The 14,777-nt window shown below is 38.9% G+C and overlaps 1 protein-coding gene and 1 long non-coding RNA gene across 6 annotated transcripts in view; one reads left to right on the forward strand and one right to left on the reverse strand.

Annotated features, from left to right (window-relative positions):
- Nucleotides 1–6: 6 nt before the first annotated feature.
- Nucleotides 7–10,225, reverse strand: LOC114150211 (uncharacterized). The gene is made up of 3 exons (XR_003596685.1): nucleotides 10,215–10,225; nucleotides 8,927–8,930; nucleotides 7–58 (listed from the first exon to the last, which is right to left on the reverse strand). It is a non-coding gene; the product is annotated as an uncharacterized LOC114150211 (long non-coding RNA).
- The window catches only part of slc4a5b (solute carrier family 4 member 5b), a 35,552-nt gene continuing 29,440 nt past the window's right edge, over nucleotides 8,666–14,777 (forward strand). For 4 of the 5 annotated variants that reach the window (XM_028026516.1, XM_028026515.1, XM_028026517.1 and 1 more), the window contains exons 1-2: nucleotides 8,666–8,729; nucleotides 11,319–11,537. In XM_028026516.1, coding sequence (XP_027882317.1) covers nucleotides 8,666–8,729; nucleotides 11,319–11,537 — 283 coding nt within the window. Of the gene's footprint in view, nucleotides 8,730–11,318; nucleotides 11,538–12,457; nucleotides 12,904–14,777 lie in introns of those variants that run through there. The other variant, XM_028026519.1, reaches the window with a different exon arrangement.

The raw sequence follows: 14,777 nt of genomic DNA on the forward strand, positions 1-14,777 counted from the left end.
TTTGGAGTTTTCCAGCCACATTGTGCTATTTTATAGCACAGTCAAGTAACTATATTACCTTGAGTTGTTGTACAAAAATTATGTCAAATATGGCTTAAAAGAAATTTGACTTCATAATATGAAAATGGGCATCTGTCTCTTTAAGAAACTCCTGCTCTTTGTGAAACTCCAACTTCAGGAACCCATCACAACGTGGCTCCTCTATTAACCATTTAATAAGGTTTTACCAGCTTTGCACTGAGAAGAATCTCCTCTAATGAGCTCAGCATGTGCACCGTTCCAGGTGCACCTGCTTGCTAATTGCTGCTGGCTAGTCTGAAGGAGCTGAATGGGAGAGTCGCAGGGGAGGGCTGCTCTGTGAGGCGGAAACCAGGAAACTGCAGCTTTGAGGAGGAGGTAGGTCCACCCAGGTGTTTTGCACAGCTGAATGGTTGCCTTAGTGACTAATGAATTTCTCAAACCTGCATGAAAGAATCAAGACAATACGTCAGGTATGTTTTTGGTGAGGGAATAACATTATAGCATGATGTGAAGCTCAAAAACCATTTATTTTACATAACAGCGTCTCTTAAAGATGGATGTGCGAGAAGCTCAGAACGGACATTAAGGACGGACATTTAAAGCTCCAGCCTACAGCGGCTCTCCTCCTTCACTAACACAAAGGTTATGTGTCCTTTGGGCTTGAAGCCAGTCCTTGTAGCCAGAAGTCCAAGGTCAGCTGTCCTGGTTTTACAACTGACTTTTTAGCCTGAAGGAGCCAAACAATACAACGCAAACACTAGAATGAAATAAAGAGAGATAGAAAGGAAGAAAAAGGACAAATCAGCTACAAACAGAACAAAGAGTGAAACGTAATTTTAAGAGTCACAACAGCAGCGCTGCTCCACCTCTTCGTGTTTCGGTTCAGACTGAGATAAATCATAGACGTCAGTACAGACACTTACATATGTCCCACACAGTGCAGGCCAACAGTAGATTTCCCTTGAGCTACAATGCTGCATCAACATTTAAAATATTTATTGTAGCGTATCTAACAGTAGATGATAAATAAAAGTTTTAAAAAATCCACTGCCTTCAGATGGAATTCATTGGAACAGCATCTCATTGTGTCATTCTTTGCGGCTCAGATCAGGGAGGAGAAAAACACGTAAAATCAGTGGCTTTCGCCCTGAGGTGTCACCGTCTCACATCACAGAGGAAAAGCTGCGAGAGTGAAGCCAAACTGACTCAGTCACATTGGATTATTCCACATAGGACTCTTCAAACGGAGCGTCATGCCTTCCATGTCTGACATGCAGATCAGCAGACTCATTAAGCTCAGCGGCCGAAATCAGTACAAGGGTTTGGTTGGTGTGTTATAGATCATAGGACACATTAAAACTTCTAATTTAGTTACAGTTTAGTTGTTCCATATATCTTGCGGAAGGTGACTCTTTTCTGGATATTGTCTACTGTTTGCTGGAGAGCAATTAAAGCATTTGAATTGGATAGCATAATAATAAAAATAATGATAATTATAATATTTCTTGAGTTTTATTTTTGCTTTGGTTGTATTATTTTCCATCATGACTCTGTTCATCCTCAGAATCACATTTTAAAAGTCTATGATATTATAATATTATAATATTTAGATGCATACACGTTTCACAGTTCTGTTTAGGAGTCATATGAAAACATCTAGGAGGTGTTATATGAAACTGAACAAACTTTTTTTTCTTCTATAAACTTTGCTTTTGAGATCATCCAATGCAGTATTGCTGTTTACACGTGCAAATGGTAAAAAGGTGAAGATATTTTTCCTGCTTTGTATGATCGATGTTTTTCAGTTTTCCACGTATTTAAGACAAATACGTGGCAAAAAGATTTCATTGTTTCTGTGCACAAAGTTAAAAAGATAAGAGACATGGACGACACAGTATGACTTACACAAAATTATGTTTTTGCACGTTTGTTAAAATGATCATTATGTTGTGACAGATAATCTGTGAAAAGCCTGAGCTCCTCCATCTCCTCCCTGAGCTGCTACTGCCGTCTGAGGAAAAGCCCCGCTGCCACCAAACGAACTCATCCGACTTGTAGTCTCCATTTGGACTGATGGAAATGAGGAAATTTGTCACAGAAAATGTCTGCAACCTGCACTCTCCATTATGAAATCTCAACCGTCCATGGACATTGTGCGTGAACTCTGAGTCCGCCTATCTCACAGAGTAAAAACCAAACAGAAGAAAATATAACAATACAAGCAATAAACACAATGGAGGAGCTACTAGTTGCAGATGAAATGAATGATTTAGAAAAGCAATTTATTTTTGGCCCTGTGATGGACTGACAATGGAGATAAGCACCCCCCCCCCCTCCTGCAACCCTGCAAGGATAAGCAGGAAGAGGTGATGGATGGATGACGGAGGGATTTGTTTTTGTCAGGGCTCTGACAGAACCCCTAAAGGCATCAGAATAAAGCACCAAGAGAAAACGTGTCTTTGTTTTGGGCTGAGAATGCACTCAGTCTTCTTCTTCTTTGCAAGAGTGAAAACACATCTCTGTGTGGCAACAGTAATAATAATTTTGAGCATTATTGCCTTAGTGACTGTGATTGTCTTTAACAAGAAGATAATATAACCAGCAAACAAGAGAAAAGAAAACAAGACTGTCAGCAAACGAACCAAGGCTTTGTCCACAGCTGTGTTTACATTAGCAAAACTTTTTCAATATTCTGCTAATGCCAAAAAAAGAGCAAAATTTCACAATTGCTGTGTTTTCATTAAATGAGAAAAGCAAAATCCCAGAAATAAAACACGCCACGCCGTCATCCTCCTGCGACTTCCTCTGGTCATCTTCGTCGTTTCCGCCACGAGTAAAATCCCACGTGACTAGTGTGGTGTGATGCGGAAAAAGTGTTTCCAATGCGGTTTTGCAAAAATAATTTTGAAACAGCAGATCAACCACCTCATCCTAGCACAAAACACTTTTAGCTAAAACGGTGAGTTTTTTCCTAAATCATGTTAGTTGCTTTCTGTGTTCAAATCAGGGAGGACAGCGCCAGACAATTACCCATTCACCAGGACATACAGTTGGTTCGTGGTTAGGAGTTCATCACACACTGAGAAAAGTGAAGAAAGTCAGAAAGTTTTTTTTTTCATTTTAATTTAATAAAGTCTATTATAAAACATCTAGGGGCGGGCGGGGGGAGGGTTGCACATATTTTAAGAGGAACTATTTTTACCAATGTCCACTTCATAAAACTTTGTGGATCTTTACAGAAGAGCAAACAAATAAAAAAACTGAGCCGCATTTGATGGAAGGAGGTCATGTCTGCACACATTACCTGTGGCTTACACATTTGAAGTACATTATTACACAACATTGACTCTGATTTCCTTTCACTTTATCTCAGTTGGCCTAAAATAATAATTTTATTGAATCATGAAAACGATTGGCAGAGTTCAATTTGTGTTGTAGAGGCAACAAGATTAGCTGTTTGAATTTTCAGCTCCATCTGCTCAATACAACAGGGGAGAGGAGCCATCTAGTGGACAGACAAGGTACAACAGGGAAACGTGATGCCAAATTATCAGGTAGATAATCAGTGAGGCTCCTTTTGTAGTTAAGACAAGCTAATTTATCATAACAATCTAATGTAATCCAAGATAGATTAGATTAGAGTCTTTTGACTAACAGTTATTAAACAGTTTTTGAATAGGAAACATGTCTTTATTCTTAAAACAGAAGAAAATAAACTTCAGTTTTTGTTATAAAAAAAATGTGTGGAAGCTGAATTATTTCACACAACTTCAGAAAAGTTTACAACTTACATGTTTGCAGCAGATAAATATAAACCACTTGCACAACAAAAACCATATTTTAGGAATATATTTAGATAATAAATATAATCAAGACTGTGCTACCTGGAAAATTATTATTAATTTGTAATAATAATTTGTTTCTTCATTGCATACCAAAGTTCAGTTTTGCTTTAACTTCTTTATAAATTACTCCTCATCTCTACTGTTTGGAAAAGTTAGATGGAATTTAGCTATTCTGCTAATTCTTGCTGAATTATCTGATTTAGCTAAGACTGATTTAGCTAAGACTGATTTAGCTAAGACTGATTTAGCTAAGACTGATTTAGCTAAGACTGATTTAGCTAACACTGATTTAGCTAACACTGCCAGGCATTGTGGTCATGTTGATTACTGTGCACAGTCAAAGAAATTAAATTAGCATAGAAGTTAAAATATTGCCTTAAAAATTAAAAATCTCTTGTTATTCTGGCATCTAGCAAATAGAACAACTTTGGTAATAATTGACCTGAAACAGGAAAAGTTTATTCTAATCTCACATCAGACGCGGTTAAAAAAAAAAGTGCATCTGTCTTTTTATGTAGTGTATGGAAAGTTCTGGTCTCAACTGCATGTCCAGTAGCACGGCGCATCCTGAATAGATCACCAGTCCATAACATGGAGCCACACACACACACACACACACACACACACACACACACACACACACACACACACACACACAAACCCCCACGCCCACACGCACACACCTACAGGTAAATTAGAGCAACCAGTTAACTTACATGAACCTTCTTTTTACAAAGCAAGCGCACAAACATCAACAGAGAGGCACCGTTATTTATCCATTCTTGTATTCTATAGCAGGAATTACAGATTTATGAGTCTTCATCAACATTGTTTGATTAGGGGTCAGCAACATTTACAATCCAAACACCCAATTTTTGCTCATATCTTTATTATGTGTCCATAAAACCTGCATGATCATATTTTTAGTTTTTATGATCACCTTGTGAAAATTGTTCATGTTTCATTTTGAAATCAAAAGAATAAAAATTTACGCTGAATTTTAGGTTTTAGAACAAAGAAAAATGTGAAGCTTCTACGAAAAGACAGTAAAATCATTTCTATGTTTATGGAAATAAAGAATATAGTTTGCAGTCGAAATCAAAACAAAAGAAATACACACACACAAAAAAATGCTAAAACTAAACCCTTTCTTTTTCTTAAAAAAAAAATATTAAAAAATCAGGTTTTAAACCTTTTTGACCAAAATTTAAAAAGCCGCTCTAGAACTAAAGGGTGCAGATCTTCAGCTGAATAACCAACCTAGTCTGTGATCACAGACAAATACTGCAGTGGGAAAAATATCCTAATAACTGAGAAATCTGTTATTTAAACATTAATATCTATATTTTATTTTCATTTGTTTTTCATATTTTCATGTGTATCTGCGTGCTTCGCCTTCGCCCCATTGAGGGACAAATAGAGCATATTCTATTCTATACTATTCTATTCTATTCTATTCTATTCTATTCTATTGTTTAGCAAATTCATGCAGCAAAGTTTGCAAAGTTACCTTGAGGATCAATAGTTTTCTCATTATGAAAAGGGAAGAAAATGTGAATGGAAAGCCAGCTGAGTGAATCGATTGGAATCCACACACTGGTTCTCCAATGACAAACACAAACATCCCCTGCAGGAACATCCAGAACTCAATACACAGATTTTCTGGGCAGTCACTTTGGCTCTGTCTGTGTCCAGCTGCAGGACTTTCTTTTTGTTTCTGCTTGGTGCACACATAGAGAAATCTACTTCACTTCTAGACTTCTGGCAGCGCTGACGTCTGAAGATCCTGCTGACAGTTTGGATTTGAGGTTTCCTCGACTTTGCTGCTCACAATCAGGTAAGAAATCTATCTATTAAAACACTTTCAAGGCCTGTAATTTAATTATAGTTTGTTGTGAATATTTTCTATTTTAAGATGCGTTTTCATGAAGAGTTTGGGATTTTACATTAAGGAGCACAGTGATAAGATGGACAAAGTAATATGGTGCTTCTTTCAACGGTGTGTAAAATGTGCAGAAAAACAACAAACAGGTAGCATGCAGAATTGTTTTTGTTTTGTTTTTACCACAGATAAGATTTTGCATACTCATAAGTTGGTGGTGGTAATGTGACAAAACATGAAAGATGTCAAATGAGTTTTAGGTGTTTTCATAAAATGTTGCAGCATCACCAGTGGCAGCCGTCCAAAGTCTGACATAAAGAATCAAACGATTGGCAGCTGCTGTGGGATGTTTTCAATCTTATCGTCTGTAAAGACAATCTGGCACAAACCAGCACCTGAAAGCATAGATAACAATATCATTTTTAGAATGCATCAGGACACAAACAGACAAACAAACAAGCAAAAAAACAGTGGAATCAGCTTTATGCAGTGGAAATCAACCGGCTTTATGACGGTTTAGGGAGGATAATTCATTAAACAGACTTTAAAATGTTGCTTCTGGTCAACTGAATCCAAAATTTAAAGGAAATGAACACAAACTAACCAAATTATTCAGCAGGACCTGAAGCTCTGTGATCCGGTCCCGCTGGAGGAGTTCAACATTCTAATAAAGGGAGTTCAGATTGTGTCTGCAGACTCTTTTATTTGTTATCTGTATTGATTTTTAGACGTGTTGACTTGTGTCATTATTGCTTTTATGTTACTTGTTGTGATGGCCTCTATTGTAAATGAGACAGTGAGTCTCAAGAGATTGACTTGTATAAATATATATTATATTATATTGCCATCGTCTTCAAAATAAATTCAGCAGCGTAGGTGGAGTGATGTTAGATACTTACAGTATTCTGACCCAGGAGAGAAAGAGCCGAAGAACAGTCTGGCTAGATAAACATAATTTAGAAAGACGGTTTTGATGAATCCAGTTTGTTTGCATCGCACATTTCAGCAACAAGGCAGGTGTTGATGAGGCCGTATGATCCATGAATTTGTTCACGATTTTGACAGGATTGGAATGTTGCAGTCGCAGTGGACGGACTCTCATTACTGTGTGTGCAGAGGCTCATGGCTGCACCATATGACTGTCCTTCACAGTCACTGATCAGGCTTTCAGGAAGCAGGAACCAATAGGAAATGACACGTATTGATCAGCCTAGAAAAGAATCCCAAACAGGCATCAGGAAGAGAAACCGACGTCATCAGACGACGAGAGCGTTCAGTTTTTCGACAACAACTGGGCTCAGGATTTCAGGCTGCTTGATATAAATTTGCTCCTTTGCCAAATTGCAGCCCTAATATGTATTAACAAGTTGTCTAATTGCATTTCATACACATAAAAGTTGTACTCAAGCAGCCGTTGCATGTCAGTTTGTTTTTCTAGTCAATAATTTGTGTGAAATTATGGAGAAAAAACAATGAGAAACTGCTCAAGTCACACCTATTGGATCTGACAGTGTGTGTTTTTCATCCTTAATTCCAATTGTTTCGGTTCTCATGTCTGCTTGAACCGCCTGAATCAAAGGTTACATGACAAATCTGAGACACTGATCAAAGTTTCTGCAGGAAAATATTATTTAATCGTATTACTCAATGAATAGTCTATTACGTAAAATCAAGTATGAATGCAAGCAGGACAAAAATGCATAGCGCTATTGCTTATTTGTTCATTTATTTCAAAGATGAGCAAATTTCTTACATCCGTTAAAACCAAGACTAACAAGCATTAGTTGTAAAAATAAGATAACAAACCTAGAAAGCCTGTTTTTATACACCAAAAACAGGCTTGTGTGTTGTGTGTGTGTGTTTCTTGTCATCAGTAATGGCAGTGGAGAACCTAAACACAGCAGGATGTAGGCAATGTCATGTTAAAAAACGGAGTTAAAAAAATAAAAGGCAAACTTAGAAAGAGACGTAACCAGAGGAACAGACAGCAACACTTTATACATCTGGGGCAGAAACTGACAGGTGGATCTGACAAAAAGCTGACTGAAGTCAGAGGTATCTGGGCTCGGATGGTGATCACTGAACAGGGATCTGGAACTGAGTGTGCAGCTGAAGGGGAGATAGAGGGAACTGAGAAGACCTCCTGCAAAATAAAACTTGGGACAAAATGAAAAGTAATGAAATTACAAGGCAGAGATCTGAACATAAAACATAAGAATACACATAACCGTAAACCAAAGTTACTGACAAAACTCAAACGCTTAGAGATCCTTAGATATTTGTACATTTATACATTTAAGGTTTAAAGTTAATCTCTACAATGTATCAACAGTTCATTTACTTTTACAGGAATAACCTTGTAACAAATTGATTCCTGTTTTTATAACTGCTGTCAAGGTTTATAGTTATGACTCCTACCTATGCTAACGTTTTAAGAGTCTGTTAACGATGCTGGGAACCCTGGGCTGATTTTAATGCTACATTCTGACAGGATTATGGTCCTAAAGTGTTGTTGGTTTTTTTTTTCCATTGAGTTTTCCCTTTTGTCATCCATTGACGTGTCAGTGTCGTGATGGCACATGTGGGGCCGTGTGGGCCTGCAGGTCATGTGATCTGGTCTGAGCTGCTGTAAAGCCAGGAGGATTCCCTGACCAAATGCATCCCTACAGAAATAACAGAGGAAGCAACAAGGACAAAATAATGGCCAAAGTCATTTTTTGCTAAAAGTACTTTTGGAAAAAATAAATAAATAATCACCCCAACTTTTTGGCTAAAAGATGATTAAGAAAAAAAACAAAAAGAGAAGTAAACTGTGCATTTGAGGTTTGCTGTAACAAGTCAGAGTTAAGACAGAGACATCATCTCATTGTTTTCTTCATCGTAATCCTCCATTGTGATTTTTAATGTGATTTTCAGGATGGACCACCATGACTGGCAGCGGGGAAGAAGTAGAGGCCACAGGCACTATGATGATGATGATGGTGAGACAAGATGAAGCTGTGAGGCCGGTGTCTTGCTCCTGATACAAGAAGGTCACCGGCTGTAACTTTGTCTCATCAGCTGTTACAGAATATACTGTTGCTTTCGGATAGTGATTCAATTTTTGGTTGAATTTATTTATTTAAACTGGAGCTGGCTGGAAAACACAGACACTCAGATGAACACAAAAGCACCAAACTATACTGATAGCTGCATATAATTGTGAAATTTGACATTTCAAAAATAAATTTGCTTATAGGAAACATGGTAATTTTGATCAACAAAAAATTGTTTTCCTATAAAAGGTTTTGGTGTTAGGATGCGGTGTGTTTTATTGGCCACACAAGAACTGGTTTATTTTGCTAAACTGCAAACGAAACACTTTTATCGCGTCACAGGAGTCACATGATCAACAACCGGGTGTTGCCACTGGCGCAAACCACAAAAAAACACGACAGGAAGTTGTTGGAGGATGATGGCCCAGCATGTTTTTTAATGACTTACCATGTGAACAAACTTATTCATGACTGATTTTAAATGGGTTTCTTTTTAGTGGAAACACTGTAATTGCATAATTGTGTTTTTTTTTTCAACATTATCAATCAAAATCAATAAAATGTTATTTGTAAAGCACATTTCAGCAGCAAGGCATTTCAAAGTGCTTTACATCATATCAAACACAGAAACACAAAGTCATCAAGTGGGGGGTTCTTCCTTTTGCATCCATAAAAGGTTTACCTGTTACACTCCTACTGTGTTATATGGAACAAAATACCTATTGCTATTTTTATTCTCACTCACAATCACACAGTTTAAAATGATGTAAACAGCCTTTCAATGGGCTTCCGGCATGAGGCTCCGTACACCTCTGTCATGGAATTTCGAGCAGGGACTCTGTCGTCCCTCACGGATTTTTGTGCAAGTCTATGGTACCTATTAGTGTCTAGAATTTACAGGGTTTGTGTTACGCGCAATGACCCTCAGTCACTCGTTGTTTTTCTTCTAGCACGAGGCTCCGTACACCTCTGTCATGGAATTTTGCTCTGGGACTCCGTCGTCCCTCATGGATTTTTGTGCAATTTCAACATAGAATCAACAATCAAAACACGACATTAAGTCAAGTTCCATCATTAAATTTGTAACTGATTACGTTTCAAATACAATCCTAAACAGGTGGGTTTTTAGTCGAGATTTAAAGGAAGTCAGTGTTTCAGCTATTTTACAGTTTTCTGGAAGTTGAGTAACATTAACACAGTTTATGCCACATTTGTAATGGAAACAACTACTGAGGCGAGCAGAGACCGATGTACTGATGCCATCAGAGATTTAACTGTTAGCCTAAATATCATATGTGTCCATCAGTTTGTTTTTTGTTGTTTTTTTTTAAGTAAACCATTTACTGATTTATAAAACAGCTCTGCACGGCGCCTGGAACTCTTTGCTTGACATTTGCAAAACCTAATGACTAATGTGGAACTCTGTTGGACAGAATTTGGGCAGCTGCCTAAACTTTCCCATTTAGATCAATCAGTGTCACACAATGACTTTTAGTGGGCGGCCTTAAAAGAGGCAACAACTAAAGCGATATGTTTCAGGCCTAAATTTACAAATTGCAGGTGTTACGACAACACATCTGTTGTTACATAATTTAAATAAACAACCTTTAGCAATATTTTCTTCAGGTCAGCCACAGAATGACGCTCCATCAGGGGGTTAAATAGATTAAAGCTGCTGTAGGAAACAAATGAAAATATGTTTACATATTTGTAAAAATTGTCACCATGTCCTGACAGTATAATACACAACAAATAATCTGTGAAGAAAAATCAAGTTCCTCTGCCTCCCCCCTGTGATCCTACTGCCATCTGCAGAAAAAATAACGACCAATCAAAGCCAATTATGCCTAGAACATGCATTTATTCTTTTTTTGAAGACATATCTGACCTGAAACTTACAGCTACTGTTTTGACAAACTTATCTCCTGCTCCAGCTGACAATATATTCATGCAGCTTGCTACAATGCAAAGCTAATATTAGAATGTTAACTCTTAATTTTTGTGACTTGTTGAAATTTTGGCTTGTAAGACACGTCAAGACAAAACTTGCTGAAAATAAAAAATCTACTTTGTTGAGCTTCACATCACACCTGGATTGTTGCCTTGATTCTTTCAGGCATGACTGAGATATCTTGTAATCTCCTGTGGCAACCCTTCTGGGTTCAGATATGAGTGGTGTAACCCAGCGACAAAGCTCCCCTCCTTGGAGCTGCAGTCTCCAAGCTGAGCTTCCACTCCGCTCCTTCAGACTAGCCAGCAGCAATTAGCAAACTACTTCTCAGCGAGGCGCGTAACAAAACATTGTTAAAAGCTTGCAAGAGGAATGTTGTGATGGTGTGCTGAAGGCGGCGTGTCCGACAGAGTAGGAACTTCTTAAAGATATCTTAAGTCATATTTGACACATAAAGCATGACGGTAACATAGTTACTTGTTTGTGCTATAAAATGTGTCTGGAACTTACGTGGGAGCTCACAGTGAAAGCAAACATACTGGGAGAACAGCATCGGCTCACATATTCCGTCTGTTCCCTTTCAGAAGCCCAGCCGTTCTACATTGGTGTTCCCGTTTCCCACAGACGGAAAAGACGCAGGCACCGCTCCAACCCCGGCGACGCTGAGCGCGACTCGCGACCCCTACACTACGATCACCACACGCACCACGAACACTCCCACAGACAGTGTTACCATGACAAGGAGGAGAGCTACAATGATGACGGAGGCAGCACAGAGCAGCAGGAGCACCTCGACCCCACAGGTCAGTCACCACAGATCCTAAATGCTTCATTACACCTTCGACTGTAACGTCGTGTTCTGGTGTCAAAAAGCAATGAAAGATGCAAAGACAAATCTTCTGAGATGAGACATTTCACTCACTCCTGGAGTCGTACAGCAAAGTAGAGAATTATATTTAATAATTATTTAATAATATGTAATAATTATAATGCTTCTAATTTCAGCTGTCTAAATAATTAGCTATAGTCAGCAGTAAACAGTATAGAAGCAGACGTATTTCGTTTTGAAAACCTGAGCTGTGTCCAAATCTTCTAACTAGCTGCATTTCCATTACAAATGTATGCAAAACTTTGTTGATATTCTGCTAATGTAAAAAAACCCCACAATTTTGCAATTATGATGTTTCCATTAGATAAGAAGCTCAATTAAAATCAAACGTGAATATTCACATGATAGGTCATTAAAAAACAATCCACGCCGTCGTCCTCCTTCCACTATTGTAAAATAGTTAATCGGCTTAATTTCAGAAAGACTTAATTTCTTTTTCATTTTGCTTATTTAGTGTGTGACTGATTATCAGTTCAGAATGAAACTGATTAGAATGAAAATCAACAATCGAACCTTCCTGCTGCCTGTTCACACCATAGCAGGAGGCATATGACCTGGTCTGACGAGGAGAGCGTTTTTATTTTCCAGCAAGAGGCCATAAAGTCTGAAAGCTGTAAGCTGATTAGAGCTGAGGAACTCCAAGCTGAGTGTGTGTGTGTGGGAGTACAGTACGTGCTTGTACCTGGAAGCTGAAGTTACTGTGAGTGCTTATGAGTGACCTGCTTTGCAACTTTTTTTATATTTTTGGCCTGTTAGAGATAAATACCAAATGTGCGCAGCATTGAAGGTGTGTTGCGTATCTGCAGATGACTCACGTACAAGTTACATTGATGAAGTTTGTGTTTTTGTGACATGTGAGCACAAGAGTCAGTGCATGGGAGGAGAGTCCTCCAGAGCCCTGTGGTGTGTGTCGACCCTCTTCAAAGCCTCTGGCTTCTTGTTGCTTTGGAGACTTTTTGTTGCTTTTCTGATCGACTGAAAGGCGGAGCAGCCGCACGAGAAACTATTTATTTATCGCCAGCTGATACTACGACGCTGGAAGTAATCCCTGAGGAGGACGACGTTAAGGGACGTACGTGAGAAGGTGTGAAAGTGAGTCACTTTGAGCCACTCAATGAGACGTGAGCTGAAGACTCTCTGTCTTACCAAGCGGACAGGAAGATAAAGACGCATCTATCCTGAATCAGACCCAGTGGATGTCTCTCTTCGATTGGATCTTATTTGGATCCAGTGAGCATCAAATATGACCTCTCACCTGACCTTACCGGGCTCCAGAACAGGTAAAGATTCCAGGAAAAAAGAACATGTACCAGTAGCCGCGTTTCATTACAAATGTGCACAAAGTCTTTGTTGCTATTCTGCTGATGTCGAGAAAAAAAAAAACGCAATTTCGGAATTGCTTTTGTTGCAGGTCTCGGGTGGAGGGACAGGCAAACAGATGCAGATAACCTGTTTTAACAGGAAAAGAACAAATGAGCCACAGGAGACGGTGTTGCTGTGCTGGTAGCTCTCATCCGAATTTAATCCAAATTATAACAATAAAGTCATCATACAACCCTGAAAATTGTGACTATACATTCACACTTCCACTAGTTCCTCTATAACACAACACCAGCTTATTACTATATCAGGAATTGTAAATAAATGCACCTTACAGGCGGTTATATAAAACATACGCATTCTTCGCGTACCATCTGAGGAAATCCTCCGAGCAGCTAACCGAGAGCTTATTAGCAAACCGCATAATGACGACATAAAATAACACAAACCAAATACACAGGGGACCAACGTCGCGACACTTAGTAGAACGACCATGTTTATTACGTAACAGTTTTCAGTTTAGACCCGGACCAACCTGTTTTAACAGGAAAAGAACAAATGAGCCACAGGAGACGGTGTTGCTGTGCTGGTAGCTCTCATCCGAATGGAAGGGAGCTTCCTCGACACCGCAATGATGCACCGTCAGTCCCGCAAGAGCCCGCTTCTGCCATCTAGCGGCGCACCCGTGTTACTGCGTGACATTGCTCCCCAAAACCTCAAAACAACTAAGATCACAATTTAATCCACCAAATGTGACCACACTTTGTGGGGGTCACACTTTGCTTCTATTAAATGAGAAATGAAATTAAGATCACATGAGAATAAGTTTGTTCATGCAGTACGTCGTTGAAAATGGTGGCAGCAAAAGATTTAAACATTTCCGTAAAAAATATTCATAATTCAATCATGGTGCGAGCGCTCAGCCAATCAGAGGAGTCTGATCCCGGTGTCTCATTCAGGTGTTGGAGAGACAAGTCCCACCTACTTGGGAGCGGCCACATATGTGGCATCTTGAAAAAATTGTAGTCTGCGGTTTTGCCTAATAGCTGTGGATTCAACACGGTGGAATGACACAACTTCTTCTGAACCGTGATGCTGTGAGAGCTCTGGAGGAGCCGGCTGCACATTGTCTGAAAAACAAAACAAACAAAAACAAACCATCGTCCTGATACTACTTCCTGTCTTCTTCTTTGTTGTTTTCGCCAGTAGTAACATCCAGCTGTTGATCACGTGACTCGTGTGATGCGGAAAAAGTCTTTCCATGGCAGATTCGCAAAATTCATCCATGTTGATACGGCTGAAAAAACCACTGCATTGTAGTGCAAAAACTTTTTAAATCAAAAAATAGCAACAGTGAGGTTTTTTTCACATCGACATTTATTTTTGTAATTGCAGTTTGTGCAATTCTATGTTCAATGGAAACGATGCAAGTGAGAAAGAAAGGTTGCATGTCTTTGGACTTATAATGTCAAAAGTATAATGTACAGACGTTTGTCCTGACTGTGAGGTCAGAAAGGCACCAACAAAAACTTTGCTTAAATTGCCTGTTTGCTTGTTCGTTAGCACCGACAGTCAGGACTAGAAACATTTTTTGTTCTAAGACAACATCACAGCTTGTCGGCCACAATTCCATTGTGACAACTAAAACCCACTGCTTATGCTGCATGGAAAAACTGCCATGTCACCAAGATCAATATAGCAGAATGAGCTCATTACCTTGGAAAGCCAGCGCTATTCAATACAGTCTGTTGCCACATCACTGTAGTTGCTGGACATTAGCTTAAGCTGATTTTTTAGGGCCACATAATCATTTCAGATGGGCAGATTTGTGTTC

The sequence above is a fragment of the Xiphophorus couchianus genome, chromosome 8 (genome assembly GCF_001444195.1).
Source record: "Xiphophorus couchianus chromosome 8, X_couchianus-1.0, whole genome shotgun sequence".
In the NCBI taxonomy this organism is placed as follows: domain Eukaryota; kingdom Metazoa; phylum Chordata; class Actinopteri; order Cyprinodontiformes; family Poeciliidae; genus Xiphophorus; species Xiphophorus couchianus.